Below are 16054 nucleotides of genomic sequence, written 5' to 3' on the forward strand. Positions count from 1 at the left end.
TTTGGAACCGAAAACTCTGAGTATGTCAGATCGGGGTAAGACAACTCCGAGTTCAGGGTTAAGTTTAGAGTTTGTTAAACCCGCTTCTTGGAATACCCCCCAGGACAACAGACACGCAGGGCGGGATAACCGGGCAAGGAACAACACCGACACGGGAGAGGGGGGCGTAGCCCTACGTGACAAGAACAAAAAAGTCCTGCTCTATTGGGTTTTTTTCTTTTAATTATTAAATTATTATTGATCTATTTGCCGCCAGTTGCCCATCCCTGGTCTAGGCAGAGTCGAGATCATAAAGGTCGAGATCAAACGAAAATGCAAAACAGAGACAAAGAAAATATTGCTTGATGGGATGTCAGGATGAGATGCCAGTACTTTGCAAAGTCCTGATGATGCTGGCTGGTTTAAATAAGTAATCATTGTGATAGAGAACCGCTGAGTCTCTAAAATTCAGGAGATTGTGACCTCTGGTGGCGAGATGGGGGAAGTGGCCACAGTCCTGACACTTGGAAACCATGGAGGACCTCAATGATGTAGCATACAGGACTCTATAGTTAATTCTGGCAAATTAAATGGGTTAATGTAATCTGAAACATATTGGTATTTTTAGCCTGCTGGTATTTTAGCTTGGTCAATAATATTTAACAGTAATAATGGTTACGGTGTATGCAGGCCAAATATTTACAGTATAGACTATACCTCTGAATATAGGGGTAATCCACACACCTGTTTTTCATTTAGGGCTTTTAATATCTGTGGTAAGCTCCATGTTGAGCATTTTTATTTTTTTGCTCAGCCAGATGAAGTAAATACTGAACCTGTAACACTATCAAAATATTTTCACTTCACAGGAAATGCCCGTCTATAATTACTTTTTAGTGCCCATGAGTAAAGCACGAGTTCCTAATACAATTATTGTTAACAATTGCCTACGTCTGTAAGGTCATTTCACTTGATCTTGACAGACAGGGACACACAACCAACAAAAACGGAAACAGTCTTTGTAGGTTCTTTTTATCTGTTAACTGGCCTGGAAATGAAGGTAATTTAAGTATACTTATTTAAGCATGTAAGAGGGTGAGCGTCTCTCTGACAGTGGCTACCATCATTAACATGAGACTGGACTAATAAAAGTCTTGCTAGTTGTTGCTAGTCCTGGCTAGTTGCACAGCTACAGTAATGTAGATTTTTCTGAAACAGGGCAAAATAACTACATTGGAGGCTTGCTGATCGTTCAGATATGTATAACTATAACTGTGAACAGCTGATAGAGCCCTCAAATACTCAAAATACACTCAATGGTGCACTTGAATATTGTATATTTACCAACACTAATATTTGCAGGCACTATTTGCAATTTGTGGTTTTAGTTTAACAAGGCTTATAGTTTAAGTGTATACCACAAACTATAGCTCCATTAATTCACAAAAGTCCCTAAAAAAGGTTGTATCATAACACACATACATAATGAGCACATAAGTCTCTTGAGTGTCTTCATGGAAAAGACTGTCCCATTTCATTATTAATAAACATCACAGACAGATGTCACAAACATATGTAGCCTATATAAGCTGTGGTCATAGGCATGGAACTTCAATTACTATTATTCAGCTGCACATTTTATATGGTCAGTTATTAAAAGATGGTTGCGGATGTGTTGGGATTTTTGCACAAGACTTTAAAAATTATTAAGAAAATTCCAGCTTTAATATATTTCCTGGGCAATGATGCTTCTAAGATTTTTTAAAAGCTTGATATATGGTTTTGCATCCAAAAGGAGTAATGGAAAATTCTACAGGAGAATTCATGTTTGTTCTTCAAGGACTGAATGACACAAAGACAAACAAACACATTTACTTTGCATTTGGTCTTATTGTGTATATAATAACTCTGTTTGTAAATTTTATGCTAGTTATTACTGTCATTCTGGACAAAACACTTCATGAGCCAATGTATCTGTTCATATGTAATTTGTATATAAATGGTATAGGTGGTGCTTCTGCTTTCTATCCAAAGATCCTTGCTGATCTTTTTTTAGACACTCATGTTGTTTCATATGTTGGGTGCTTAACACAAATGTTCATAATTTACTGGTATCTATTCTGTGAATTTACAAGTCTAACTATCATGGCATATGACAGATATATAGCTATTTGTAAGCCTCTGGAATATCACTCTATTATGACACACCAGATGGTGGTGAAACTGTTGGTTTGTACCTGGCTTTTCTCCTTACTAGAAACATCTGTTGGGACTGTATTGACAACTCGACTAACCTTGTGTGGTAATGAGATTGACAAGCTTTATTGCTTTAACTGGGATGTCGTAAAGCTTTCCTGTACAGATATCACTTTGAACACCTTATATGGGTACGTTCTAATACTTTCTCATGCTTCTCAATGTGGATTCATCATTGTTTCATACATTCACATTATCAAAACATCTTTGCATTCTAAGGCAGAGCAAGTCAAATTCATGCAGACATGTCTGCCCCATTTAATAACTCTCACTAACTTCTATGTTTCCCTGATGCTTGATGTTTTGTGTGCTCGCTATGGAAAAGGAGAGAGACTTCAGGCTCTGCGCAATATTTTAGGTATAGAGTTTCTTGTGGTGCCTCCTCTCCTAAACCCCATCGTATATGGGATCAGAATGACACAGATTCGTAGTCGGTTTATTAAAATGTACAGTCGTAAATTCAACGCCGTTACGTAAGTAGTGCAACATTGAACACGTTTCCCATTTGATTTTGATCAGACTTTCCACTTCTAGCCATCTTGTACTCCATGTTAAATAATTCCATTATTATTCCAGAATTATAAATGGATGTAAATAGAGACATGAACTTTGTCCCTTTTGAACAAGATCTACACTAAGGTGAAAAGATGTTTTATACTTCAGAAATAATCTTATGCAAATAAAAAAGTATCTTTAAAGTAAGCATGTAGATTTTCATTTTAGAATTAAACTGGGATTTGTTTGACTGGTGAACAGGCAAACATAGTAATAACGTACTAAGTATTTTAAGATGAGGCCAGGTTACCTTACAGGAGTAGCTGTAAAATTTCTTCAATATAACTTTATAGAGAGAATGCTATACTTAAAAGACAAGAGCAGCTGTACAACTTGCAATGCTAATAATTAGCATCCCATCTTCTTAAAATCAAACTTCTTTGTTTGCTTGCTTATTTGTTTTTGAGTTAAACTAAGTAGCTCAGCCATCTTGTTCATAATGAAGCACATTGACTCAAAACAGTTTGTCGGAATTGCTCAGTAAAAATAGATATTTTTAAGTCATACGTAGACAAGAGACAGTCGCACCATTGACACAGTTGTAGGGACTTGTGGAAAAATATTTGTAAAAGATTCCTCCTCGAACAGGGAGCCACGTCCATTCATTCAAACAATGGCGAGCTTCAGGATACAAAAAAGAATATTGGACTTTTCCTTGAGTAACATTTTAATTTATGAACTATATTTGAATCTATTTGAATATTTGTTCAAATATAGGTTGAGTCTCATAGGACTGATTCAGCAGTTTTAAAATGGTATTACATTGTCTCTACTATACACAATATTTACACAACTGTGCCGTCCCATTTCAAAAATGTAAATGTTCCACAAAGACTGGTAAGGGTTATGCTACAAATGTGTTACTCTTGTGTCAGATGAGGTGTGTATAAAGTGCTTCAGTGACACTTTATAAACATTTGTAAATCAGGTTAGGTCAAGTGCTGTTACTTACAATTTAGACTCCCATTTAGACCAGAGGAATATACAACTTTTATTTCCACAATTTTTTTTTCCCCTTTAACAGTTAACAAAATAGTTAGGCAGGAGCAGACTGGGTCTTCCCAAGAATTGGTCCAGAAACAGCTCCCTGCCAACACTCAACCTTCAATGTTGTGACTGTATTCCATTAGAGACCCAAGCCAGAATATTTCTAAAGGATTTATTTTATTGCTAAAAGGGAACAAAAGCAATACATGAAATATATCAGATGTATCACTACAAATAAATTTCATTTGTACTTACAATAATTTTACATAAAAAAATATTATTCCTTTGGGTTTCAAACCTATCACTTACCTAAAATATATATTATTATCTATATATTATTCTTAGCTCCACATTACAGCTCCAACAATGTGCGCTTTCATTTATGAACATTCAAATGCAGGTCAAGAACTACCTGATTCAAGCCATACCTAGTTTAATGTAAAGCAAACATTAAATAAATATTCAACATTTTTTCAAATATTGACAAATAAAAAACAATAAAAATAAAATAAAGATGTGGAGTACAAACTCAGTACTACAAGAGTAAATTCTGTATGAGACAGAGTCTTCCTTTGTTATGAGCTATTGTGCGAGTAATTATACACGCACAAATGAAGATTCACACAACACTGTCAAGAGAACATGTGTAAAAGTGAAAACAGAGGTGCATTTCCTTCTGTAATGAAGAACAGTTATATTTGCTTTGTTATATTTACTTCTTTTCAAATCATTGGTGAATCCATCTACAAAAAGAAAAGCAAAGCTTTCTGCAACAAGGATTATTGCTGGAACTCGCTATCAAAGAATAGAGCAACATGCATCATTTTTGTTTGTTTTTTTTAAGAAAGATTAAATGAAATGTAGTAAAGAAATTCTTGCTAAATGCTTCATTTTCTATGTGGTACAATACTTGCACGTTGCCACCAAAAATATTTGATGTCAAATTTGACTCTTTTGCTAGATCACATTTTCCTTGGTTGTTTAGCAGAGTTAGTCCTATACTATCTACAAGAGTATCTACATAGCAACTACTACCCTGCACAGACCGTAAACACTACTGAGCCCAAGATGCAAAGTGCTCGACACAAATCAAACATACTGAGTTCCAGCTATACAGAGAAATTTGCTTAAGTTTGTATGTAAATCAAACAAAATTTTGCATTTGTATAGTTCCCAACTTCATTTAATTAGTATTACTGAAGCAGGGGACGAGAAGAGCATTTAAACACTTTAACTGTGTATTCTGCATTAACAGAGCAGCTATAATTTATAATGCCATACTACCATACTTTACAAATGTTAATGTTTCAGTAGAAAGTTATTTTTTAGTTACTTTCAAGTGTTTGGGCCAGACAGCTTGCTCTAGCAATTTTCAATATCCTTTTTCAATATAGTACAAGCTTCTAAACTATTAAGTCAAATTATGCTAGCAGAAAGCTTTCAAAAATACACATTCACTCACTTCAAGGCAGGTCAACCTGAGGTACTTGTCAGGGTTATAATTCCATAAGTGTATCATAGATTGTAGGCAGCATATGATAAGATTGAAACTCACAGTGCACTCTGACAGTGGTGCCAAACCTTTTCTTCTGAGACAACCAGAAGGATATAAGTGTTAATGATCCAAGGCAGGGAAAGTGATTAGTAAATCCCCCATAATTAAGCAAATCAAAAACACTAAACAAAGGGCAGACCCCTTTGCTGCTTATTCAGACGAACAAACATTTGTGTTTTCATGAAAGCTCCATGACACTGTAAAGCTCATGAAACATAAAATCGCCACACACAAAACCAAGCTTATTTGTTTACTCTGCATTGAATTGCACCTTAAGACCTTTGTAGCAAGAAACTGATTATGATTGCTCATTTCACAGTGAGAAATAACATTCATGCCTTAGGACTTTTAAATAGTAAGGTGAAAGCCCACAAAGATCAATTGCCATAGCTAAGAGAGCTAAAGTAATCTGCGAATCAGATCGTTTTTCTCAGGCTCCAGGAACTCCTCCACCAGAGCTGACGTCACTTTCATTAGCTCCTCCTCCAACATGGAGATATCGCTGCATGGATTAAAACAGAAATAAAATGTACTTTTTTTTTCTTAAAAAGCAACGCAGCTTTTCTTGATCACTGAAAAATTATAAGCTTGGCCTGAAAATTGTCAGACAAAATTATGATCTGAAATCTTATCCAGCAGTAAACAATCTAATCTGTTTGTAATTTACCTTTGTGTCTTGCCCCACGATAACCACAAGAAAAATAAACATTATAGGATGACATGAAATATGGGTCGTACGTAGAGTTGCCACATGACTGGAAAAGTGTAGAGTCAGTGCACTAAAAAACATTCACCTAAATTCAACCTCCACGTGAACAGCATCACTTTCTGAAACAACATAATTAAGCTGAAGCAGATTTTGTTGCGACACTTTTTGCTCTGCGTATCTCGTGTTAAGGAACAGAAGATCTTTTCACATTGCCCATGTATACAGTTTATATACTACTTGCAATATTCCTTGCGAGTCCAAAAATGAACTGTGTGATAGTAAACCACATACCTTTTACCAGGCGGTGCACAGAACTCTGTGTAGTACTTGATTTTGGGTTCTGTCCCACTGGTCCTAAGAGTGGCAACAATACCATTTTGAAATGTGAATGTAACCATTTGGCTGCTTTTGGACACTGGTAAAACCTAAATAAAGAAAACACAGACAAGAGGTCCTGATTAGTCACTCAAACGGTGTGCTGAGTGAAGCAAATCTATGTCAAAACAGAGGATACATACACATTTTCGGTCCGCCTGACTGCTGTCATAACCTGTAGTCACATCTCTGATGTGCACAATGGTGTATCCGCCACATGCTTTTGGGTAAACACCCTCACCTTCAAAGTTGCGTAAGCGGCTAAATATTCTTTCTACAGTAGGTGGGTCATTGCAAACAACATAGGAGGTTCTTGAAATGTGGTAACCATAACTACAGGAAAAAACAAGTTATTAGGAGATTAAATATATTAACACATATACAAAAATTTTTTCAACAAATCAATACCATCATGCATCTTCATGCAAACAATTCCTACACAGTCTTGAATTGTCTGAGCTCTGTCCAGCTTTACAGGATTCATAATCAATCATAATGGTAGTCATATTTGTTGTTAGGTTAACAATACTGTCTTGTGAACTATCCATCTAATAATACTGTACATGTATACAACAATACAATAGAGAAAATTCAAAGGTTTGTGGTAAATACAGCAATTTTGATGAGTGCCAACAATGTTCCTTGCAATTTTACTTTTCATAGCAAACATATTTAGACTCATATTTAAGGGGAATTTATGCTCCTTTCCTATGAACAAAAATCCCTCAATTAACGTAAAATAATTCTGTACTAAGTCTTCAGTTACTCTGAAGCAAATTCATAATATTTTTTTTAAAAGCTCCACTCACATTTCATAGATGTTTTGAAGTTGCTGTGTAAGCGTTACATTTTTGGTATGCAAATAGGCCGCCATCTCCGCGACAACCACAGCAGCACTGACCCCATCCTTGTCCAGGACCATGTTACCACACAGAAACCCTAACACCACAGCAGACAACAGAGTGCTATTCACTGAATATACAACCTTACCTGAATAGGGTAATATTACTGATTATATAAGACAAGGAATGTACGCTGAAATGATATTCAAATTATAGGTGTAATGTTAACAAATGAGGTGTGGATTTCTTGAAGATCTTCAGACTTTTATTAATTTTTAATGAAGTCTTTTCATTTTCTAATAATCATAATTGCACAAATGTCTAAACACATCATTATCCTTTAAATAATAATTATAACAATGTCATGGTTATATGTCCATTTTTTCCCAATGACAATTTTATAATATATCTGAACTTTGTGTTCAGAAGTCAAAACAGGTAAACTTAGGAAAATCAGATTGAAGAGGTCATAGTTCACAACTATCATAATTATGAAATGTGTGTTTAGAGGAATATAAAAAAAGGTATCACTCCAATTTCTGTATTTCCTTTTTTTTCTTCTGAATTATAGCCCACAGTCAAGTTGTCTTATTGTCTGGTCCCACGTGTAGTTCAGATGTGACACAGGCTTCCAGACATTATCCATCATAATTTAGCAATGCATATACTGCTGTAATGCATAGGTCACCATAGCTTTTTATTGAGCAACACTATTTGTAATACACAATAATAGAATATAAATAAATTATAAATAATTTGTGTCTGGAGAGAAAATAGGCCTGTTTTGTTAGCTCTGCTATTGTAGTAAGTCAGTCACACACTGATATCTTGGAGAACAAGCCTGAGATATTTTTTCTCTTTAAAATTATTTCAATGCTTTGTGAAAGCATAAAGAATCAATATGGTATAAAGTCAAATTCCATCACTAGAGGGCGCCATTCAACTACCAAACTACCAAGTGAAATAATTGTATAGGGCTCTGGCTGTTAATACAATAAAATTCTACTCACCAATGGACTCTTCAAAAGAAAAAATGACCTCTTTTCCTGTTTTGGCTAACTCGTGGATTTTATTTCCAATCCATTTGAAGCCTGGTAGTGTTTCCTGAGATAAGGAAACGTTAAAAAGGACTGAGGGAACAGGACACAATCAGTGCAAGAGTGTAAAGATTTAACAAGTATGATCAGTCAATAAATGTTAAACTGTTAAAATGTTTTGTTTCAGTTTTTTCCAATGTGACCTTAAATCCAATGTAGCACCAAAAAACAAAAAACTTTAAAAAGACTCCAGACTGCAAGGCAGTCAGGCAAGATCATTATCACACCGACACAAGACAAAACAACAAGATTTTTTTCTTAAGGTTGTCACTAACCTCAAAGTAAAAGCCCTCTATATGTGCCAAAGCTTTGAGTATTTTTGAGGAGACGGTGGTGGCCAGCATGCACACTCTATCAGTCTCTGAGTCTGGGTGCGTGTCCTTCCAGTTGAACAGCATCCACCAGCCCAGTAGTGCAGCAAGTTCATTACCAGTAAAAACTTTCCAACCGTACCTGTCCACATACGAAATATAAGTGTATCTACCCAAGAGGGCACGTTGCATACTTTAAACCATTAACTGCACAGCAAGTTAGAATTTACATCCCTAAAGCAGGAAGATACTGACTCGTCACACTGCTCTGCCACAGCCAGGCGGTCAGCATCAGGGTCTGTAGCCAGCACGATCTTCACGCCCTCTTTCTCAGCAAGGTGAAGAGACAACTCCTGGAAGGAGCCGAGGGAGGGAAAAACAGCACTTTAATTCAGAGTGAATCCAGTGCCCTAAATACTAAAGCTGTCTGAGTCTGAGTGCTATAGCCTCACAGTTTCACATAGCCCACTATAAATACTGGGTAAACGGTGACTGCAAGTCTGCAGGTATAAACAGACATTGAGACTTCTTGCAGGTAGCAAATGTTTCTGGCTACATCAGTACCTTTGTTTTACTGTTTTTCACTATAATGAACATTTCATTAATATAATGATTTCAAAACCATTACTGTACAATTTATCTCTGCCTGTACTTCAACCACCTCAGTACTTTATTAAACTCATTATATATTGTATAAGAACCCATGAGCAAACGTGCAAAAATAAACAAATCATGTTCCTGATTATATCCTCGTTTAAGAAAACATTTGCCGATTTGGTGTCCTCACCAGAACAGACTCGCCTTCCTCTGGATTAGGACAGCTGACGGTTGAGAAGTTTGGATCGGGGTTCATCTGCTCTGGTACAGGGATGGGAGGTGGGAACCCAAAGGTCTGAAATGCCTTTTGGACATAGTCGTGTCCAACTCCATGGAAGGATGAGTGCACAAACCTCAATGGAGACCTTGTGTTGAGATCTCTACAATAGAAGAGCTGCATCTGAGACGTTTATATCAATGTAGCGACTGTGAAGGTACAGAGTGTGAATCTTGTCTTTCAGAAGCAGTGCCAAACTGAACCTGTGGAAACAGATGGTACCGAGCTCCTCCATGTAGCAGTGACAGACATCTTCTAGCGGATCTTTCTTCAGCGGACTGCTCTCAACCAGATCCTCATGCCAGGACTCTGCCCAGGGCTCGGGATTTTCTTGAATGCAACGAAGGATTTCTTTATCGTGTGGTGAGGAAATCTGAGCACCATTTTGCCAGTAAACCTGTAGAGAAAAATTGTGTCCGTGATTGAAATGGATCCCTAGCTGTATTTTAGGAGTATTACATATATTGGGCCATTGTGCTCCAACTGTATGAATTGGAAAATGTAATTCTAGAGTGACATTCATTTCCCCACAAACATTTAGGAAACACCACAATTGCATTGTGAGTACCTTGTTACTAAGTAACAGTTTAACTAGCTAACAATAACAGCTAATGTTAGTTAATCTTTAACCTCGTAAAAACAACCTGATGAAGCTGTGGTCTTAAATGAGCCATGACAAACTATAGTAACAGAACAGCCACTAGAGAAACCTCTACTTAAAGTAGGGCTGTCTATTTAAGAAGTTGGATGTTAATTTTATATTAAAATGTTTGAGAATGCTGTTGAATTTTGGTGGTTTACAGTTGACAAACTGATTTACCCAATAATCAGGCAAACACTATGCACATTTGAGAGAGAAAATGGTGATATTTTGAATGTAATGCTACAAGGAATGAAGCCGATTGCCATCTCTCATTGTGGAGAGACGCACCAAAGTTCTGACTTTTGTTATCTGGTAGGTATTACACCGGTACATGACACGCAGTCATAGTCATTCAGCCAATGGAAAAGCACTTGTTTTACAGGGAAATGCAAGAAAGCAGCAAAGCTTATAAAAGGAAGTAAACTGTTTAGCAGTGGTAAATGTTCTTTGTTCTCAGTTGAAATACATCACGCTTTAAATCGGGCAGTGTAAGAAGTACTGCTGACCTTGTATCCGTTGTCTTCTTTTCTGTTGTGAGAGGCAGTGATCATTACACCCGCAGCGGCCCCGAGCTTCTTTACAGCATATGGCTATAAGACAAAACGAACATGTCGACTTGAAAGGACAACTGCGCTATACGATTTGTCAAACAGAAGGTCCACTGCATTTCCTTAAGCAAAGTCCCCTGACTGATTAAATATGTGCTTATAAAGGATAGAAGAGTCTGATAACACATGTAAATGACTAACTGATGAAGATATGTGTACAGAGTTCATGAATAACCAGTTATGATTTGTACATAGTCTTACCACAAATGGGGTAGGCACATATGTAGAAAACAGATAAACAGGAACATTTTTACAAAGCATAACTGCTGCAGTTAATTTTGCAAGTCTGCAAAAAGAAAAGCAGAATAAGGAAAACATCTCAATACAACATCATGTCAGTGAAATAGAAAGAAGGATATTTGATAAGCAGCTTAAATAAATAAATATTTAGTTATTAAAAATAACTCAAAACTAAAATATTCCACATACACACACACACAATATTGTACATACAAAACTCTCATTCTATATATAGGCCCCTATATATATATATTTATGAATGAAAGGATCGTTACTGCATTACAGATACAACAACACCCAGTATCAGACACCACAGATGCAGTATTTGGCAAGAGCATGCTGATAGCTTCTTGCCACTCCCAAAACAAGGCAGGATTATGAAAGCAAAGGGTCCTAAATGGACAAATGTAGTGGGAAATCACTGAATTCAGGTGTTTCATTCAGTCCACAGGTGTATGTCAAGCACCTAGTCATGCAGCCTGTCTTTGCAAATATTTGTGAAAGAATGTGTTGCTCTAAAGTGATCACTGATCACAAGATACCACCGTTGCAAGTTAGTTCATGGAATTTTGCCCTCTTTGACATTCCACATTCTTCTGAAAAGTGTATTTAGGAAACACAGGTAATCTGCCAGAGGCCATGTACAGATCAGTGTCAACAGTGATCTGCTCACTGAACAACTGCAGTTCCAAACCTCCTCAGGCATTAACAAAAGCACAAAATCTGTACACCAGAAGCTTCATGGCAAAGGATATCCATGGCTGAGCAGCGACATGCCTTAAGTCACAAAACACAGTGCCAAGTGTTGGTTCTAGTACTGGAAAGCACACTGACTGTGGCCAACTCCATATTAAGGCCTATAGATTTACAATGGAATAATAAAAGCTGCAGTAGGTGAAATGTGTAGGTGTCCCAATACATTTGTCCATATAGTGCATTTCTCTATCTGGAAGACAAGCATCCCACCTTACATAACATTATTTTTAGCACCATGTACGCAGTTTAGCTTCATTGTCAAAATACACTGAACACTGTGAATTATGCAGTATTTACATATTTATCAGTCCAGGCAAAGTTTAGTAAGTGTCAAAGCCTGAAGATACTATGGGCTCAGCAACATTGTATTCATTTTTACCTTTCACTGGAACAACCACTGTGTTCCTGTGCTCGTGTGTCATAGCCAACCACCAATCCTCTGTTCCCCAGATCAGAGAAACATCTGGCCAGGTACATGTACATCCCCTATATTACATTTAGACATATGGTTAGGCACATGGTAAACTGGCGTTATGCCAACTTGTAATGAGAACACTAAAGCTCTTCTAAAACTGATCTCTTTTCAGGAATAAGGCCAGTGGTGGTTCTAGAGGGTGGGGCCAGGTGCCCTTGTCAAAACATCCTTGGCCTCTCCCCTCAGTACTGGCAACGTAGCAATTTTGTCGCTATTTATAGCGAATTTAAGCAAACATTTTCGGATCCGAAACACCCTAACCCCCCATGACAGACATAGTGGTCCCTGTCTGGTCCTCCCAGTCCAGATGGTCTAGAACCACTACTGGATAAGGCCGAGTTGATCTTTCTCTAAATAAGGGAGAATCTGAACATTACATGTAGTGTACAATTGTTCAAATAATAAGGAACCCAGTACCCGCCCAGGTTTAAAGGTAATCGAGAGTCATACCTGCGTTGACTGTATGACAGTGAGATCATTAACACGGGAGAAACCAGCTCCCATGGCTGCTCTGAGCCCTGCGGTTCCAAACGTCATTCGAGAGCACAGCCTCCTCCTAAGCTCCTCCACGTGGCCATCCCGCACCAGGGTCCTGATCTGCTCCCGCGTCGCAACATTCTAATGCCACCACCATGAAGAAGACGAACACAAAATAGCATTTGGTGTATGGAGATATCAATGCATCACTAACCATAGCTGGTCTATCACCTTCTTACTAACAGAGACAATGACGAGGAGATTTTTCCACATTATGCAATAGGCCCAACAGCATTTGCTTTTATACAAGACAGATTTCAGCCACCATGAGTGAGTAATACTATCACACTAATTAATTAGTGCAAGTAATGCACTTTCGTTTTTAGTGTATCTTCTTACAGTGTGCTCGTTAATGAGTAGATTATGGAGCTCACAATTAAGTTTTCTTTAAGAGAAATGATTTAAGAGACTCATTATTTTAACCAATCGAGCAAAGCAAGAAAGCAAATTGTTACTTTTAATATTTTCTTGCATCATCGTTTTTCACAAAGTCCCTGTGGAACTATTTAAACCCAAGACATTCCATTTAAAGCCCACATCATCAAACTCAGATCAATTTTCACTGTACTCGAACTTGTTTGAAAGTGCTTGAGAGTTATTTGCATTCACATTGCTGACCTAATGTCCATCTATAATTAGATGCATACATTATGAACTGCACATTGTTTAGAACCAGTGTATTAACTTACAGACTAACTGATGTCATCATTTGTTCATTACGAAAAAATATGACAAAAAGAAAAAAACACAGCACTTGTCACATGCATAGAGGCATGTCACCTTTACCATGAAGGCACAATAAAAAAAACTTGGTCTATAATAGGAAAAAAAGTTTGGAGTGGACAGAAAATGGGAGGAAAGGGAAGCCCAAGATCAGAGTAGACAGGGACAAGGGAGAGGGAGATTTTGAAGAGTGTTCAGGTAGACTGAAAACAAAATAAAGGCCAGGTTTAATGGATTAAATGAAAGAATGACAAATTTGAAGTGGCTGTGATCTAACTGATGCTTAAACTAAAGTGTCCATGTCTTTTTACAATCTTGGCAAGTGCTATGCAGGACGAACATTTTATGCAAGATCATCGTAGCTGAGCACTGGTAAGCTATGCGTTTCCTGTGGCTAGAGCAAGGGCTTCGTTGGTACTGGCAAATTCAACATCCTCAATAAAGAAATGGATCTCAAATGTCACAACAAAACACAAAATACCTACAACATAGATGAGACAGGATGTTACTGATGCATCCTCAGGAAATATCATGGCTTCAAAGGGATGTGAAAATGTGAACCAGTGGAAGTGAAAAGGTAATGTTCAGATAGCAGGCATGCATCACTGAGAATACAACTGTACTCTAGACATAACTATCAGACACAACTATCACTATAAGACATAAGAATCAGAAAATTAGGCTAGAACCTGACAGTTTAATGCAGTCTAAACTCAGCAGACTTTCAGAATCAGGACCGAGCAGCATCTTATCCCCTGTCCCCCTATGCTTGGTCTACTTCAATGCACTTACAGTAATTTAAGCCATCTAAAGTATGTTAAAAACATGCCGACACATATTGAAATCCTGCTACTTTGTTTGCATGAAGCAAGAGAAGTGGAATTAACAGAAAGCTTGACATTCAACTACCTATTATAGTCTGTAACCAGTGTATACAGAAAGAGCACTACTAGAAAGGACGTGGCTTCATATACTAGATTAGCAAAGCTGCCCTGTACAGTGGACTCCTGTCTTCCCGAAATACCACTGGGTGCAATTCAAATCTAATGAAGGTCTTAGATCTAGAGCCTCTGTAGACACAATGTAGCTCTGCAATGAAAGCAGAAACATTGCTGATTCAAGAAGGTCCAGTGAAGTATTTTCTCGAGGTGGGCTTATCTAGGAGGAGATACATCCAATCATTTTTAGCTTTAACTCTAAAGTTTTTACCTAAAATGTGCAAAATGAAAATGAAGGAATAACCCCAGTAGCCAGTCACTGCAGAGAACTGCAGCTTTACGGAACCTGCATAAAGTCCCCAATCACACACCCATTGTGTTCGGCGACCGGCGAGAGAAGGATGACACGTCCGATAGTCCCGTTTCAAAGGGAACTCACACACACCTTATCCCAGGACATCCACTCATTGACCCGCGTGTCCAAAGTAGGGTCTCCGGTGTTCCCGGGACAGTCGGAGTTCGCGTTAAGGTCCTCATTTGACCACATACTATCCAGATAGCCAGCGAGCTAGCTACACTGAATACACACTAAAAATCGCTCTGATCGCCGCACGTTGACTTGTATATTAGCCTATCCAAACCAAACTACTCCGGTGATACAATATAGGTTCGGTCGTTTAAAACTAGACATGAAACCATACCTATCTGTAGTTATCGCTGCCTAACAAACTTAGGGACGCGGGCTAGTTATCACGAGAACGCTACCCGCTGCACAGCAGCGTGAGATTTTGCAGAGATATCGCGATAGTTCCGAGGCGTTTACTAGAAAGACCCAAGACCGTCTCACGCGTCTTGGGTCTTTATACGGAGGTTTGATTGGATACTGTAAATGTAAATTATCCTGTATGAATGTGAACTGTGAACTGGTTTTAACCTCCTTCTCTTTCCCTGCAGATGGTGCAAGCACCCACAGGGCTGAAGTTCATAGTGGCAGGCAAGCGTGAGATTTAAGACCTCACTGTAATGTCAAAAGTAAAATGCATTGTATTACAAACCAGCATAAGTATGGATTTCAGTTCACTACACAATCTCCCATGTTTGGTAATTGAGAAACACTGGAAGTGACACAGAAGGAAAAAAAAAACATGTATCATATTAGGTTTTCTTTTTAAAGAAGGATGTTTAAATGCAGTTAATATTTATTAATAATGCCTTCAGTTGTTTGAATAACTATTTGACAATACGCTCAGATATAATAATAGTTCTAGGCATTGATTTGATAAACAGTAGTAATGTTTTAATGCACAATAAATTTTGTTTAATTATGTAGGACCTGTTAAACCAGTCCAATAGTAATAGCCCCCTCATAACACGAAGAACCAGCTGATGTTTACACTCAGAGACCAATACACAACAAGTGAAACAGAACTCCTTTATTACAATTATAACTGTAAAAAAAATTTTAAGTTACGTATAAAATGTCTGTCCGGCTGTGTATCGGTTTTTGCACCAGAACGTTTCTCTAGGCTTGTAGAAGCACTGTTTTTAAAAATCATCCTTAAACATAAATCACTTATTACCCATATGAGTAGAA

The 16054-nt window shown here is 37.6% G+C and overlaps 2 protein-coding genes across 4 annotated transcripts; one reads left to right on the top strand and one right to left on the bottom strand.

Moving 5' to 3' along the window:
- The first annotated feature begins 1779 nt into the window (after positions 1–1779).
- LOC143477404 (olfactory receptor 4E2-like) lies at positions 1780–2712 on the top strand. Its single transcript, XM_076975983.1, has one exon. The coding sequence runs from the start codon at positions 1780–1782 to the stop codon at positions 2710–2712; it is 933 nt and encodes a 310-aa protein (XP_076832098.1).
- A 2857-nt stretch (positions 2713–5569) lies between these two features.
- On the bottom strand, positions 5570–15253 carry pgm2l1 (phosphoglucomutase 2-like 1). 3 transcript variants are annotated; one of them, XR_013121648.1, is made up of 14 exons: positions 14906–15253; positions 12713–12880; positions 12167–12273; positions 10993–11077; positions 10690–10773; positions 9744–9937; positions 9454–9643; positions 8922–9019; positions 8631–8808; positions 8269–8362; positions 7226–7355; positions 6560–6749; positions 6000–6466; positions 5570–5834 (listed from the first exon to the last, which is right to left on the bottom strand). XR_013121648.1 is itself a non-coding variant. In XM_076976677.1 (14 exons), exons 1-14 carry the CDS (start codon positions 15005–15007, stop codon positions 6154–6156), a joined length of 1761 nt encoding a protein of 586 aa, XP_076832792.1. In that variant the 5' UTR covers positions 15008–15253; the 3' UTR covers positions 5570–6153. The 3 variants fall into 3 exon arrangements, 2 of the variants coding, with proteins under 2 accessions (XP_076832792.1, XP_076832791.1); XM_076976677.1 differs by having other exon boundaries at positions 5570–6160; positions 6333–6466; XM_076976676.1 differs by having other exon boundaries at positions 6333–6466; positions 14906–15252.
- Positions 15254–16054: the final 801 nt, after the last annotated feature.

Source organism: Brachyhypopomus gauderio, chromosome 16 (genome assembly GCF_052324685.1).
Source record: "Brachyhypopomus gauderio isolate BG-103 chromosome 16, BGAUD_0.2, whole genome shotgun sequence".
Taxonomy (NCBI): Eukaryota; Metazoa; Chordata; class Actinopteri; order Gymnotiformes; family Hypopomidae; genus Brachyhypopomus; species Brachyhypopomus gauderio.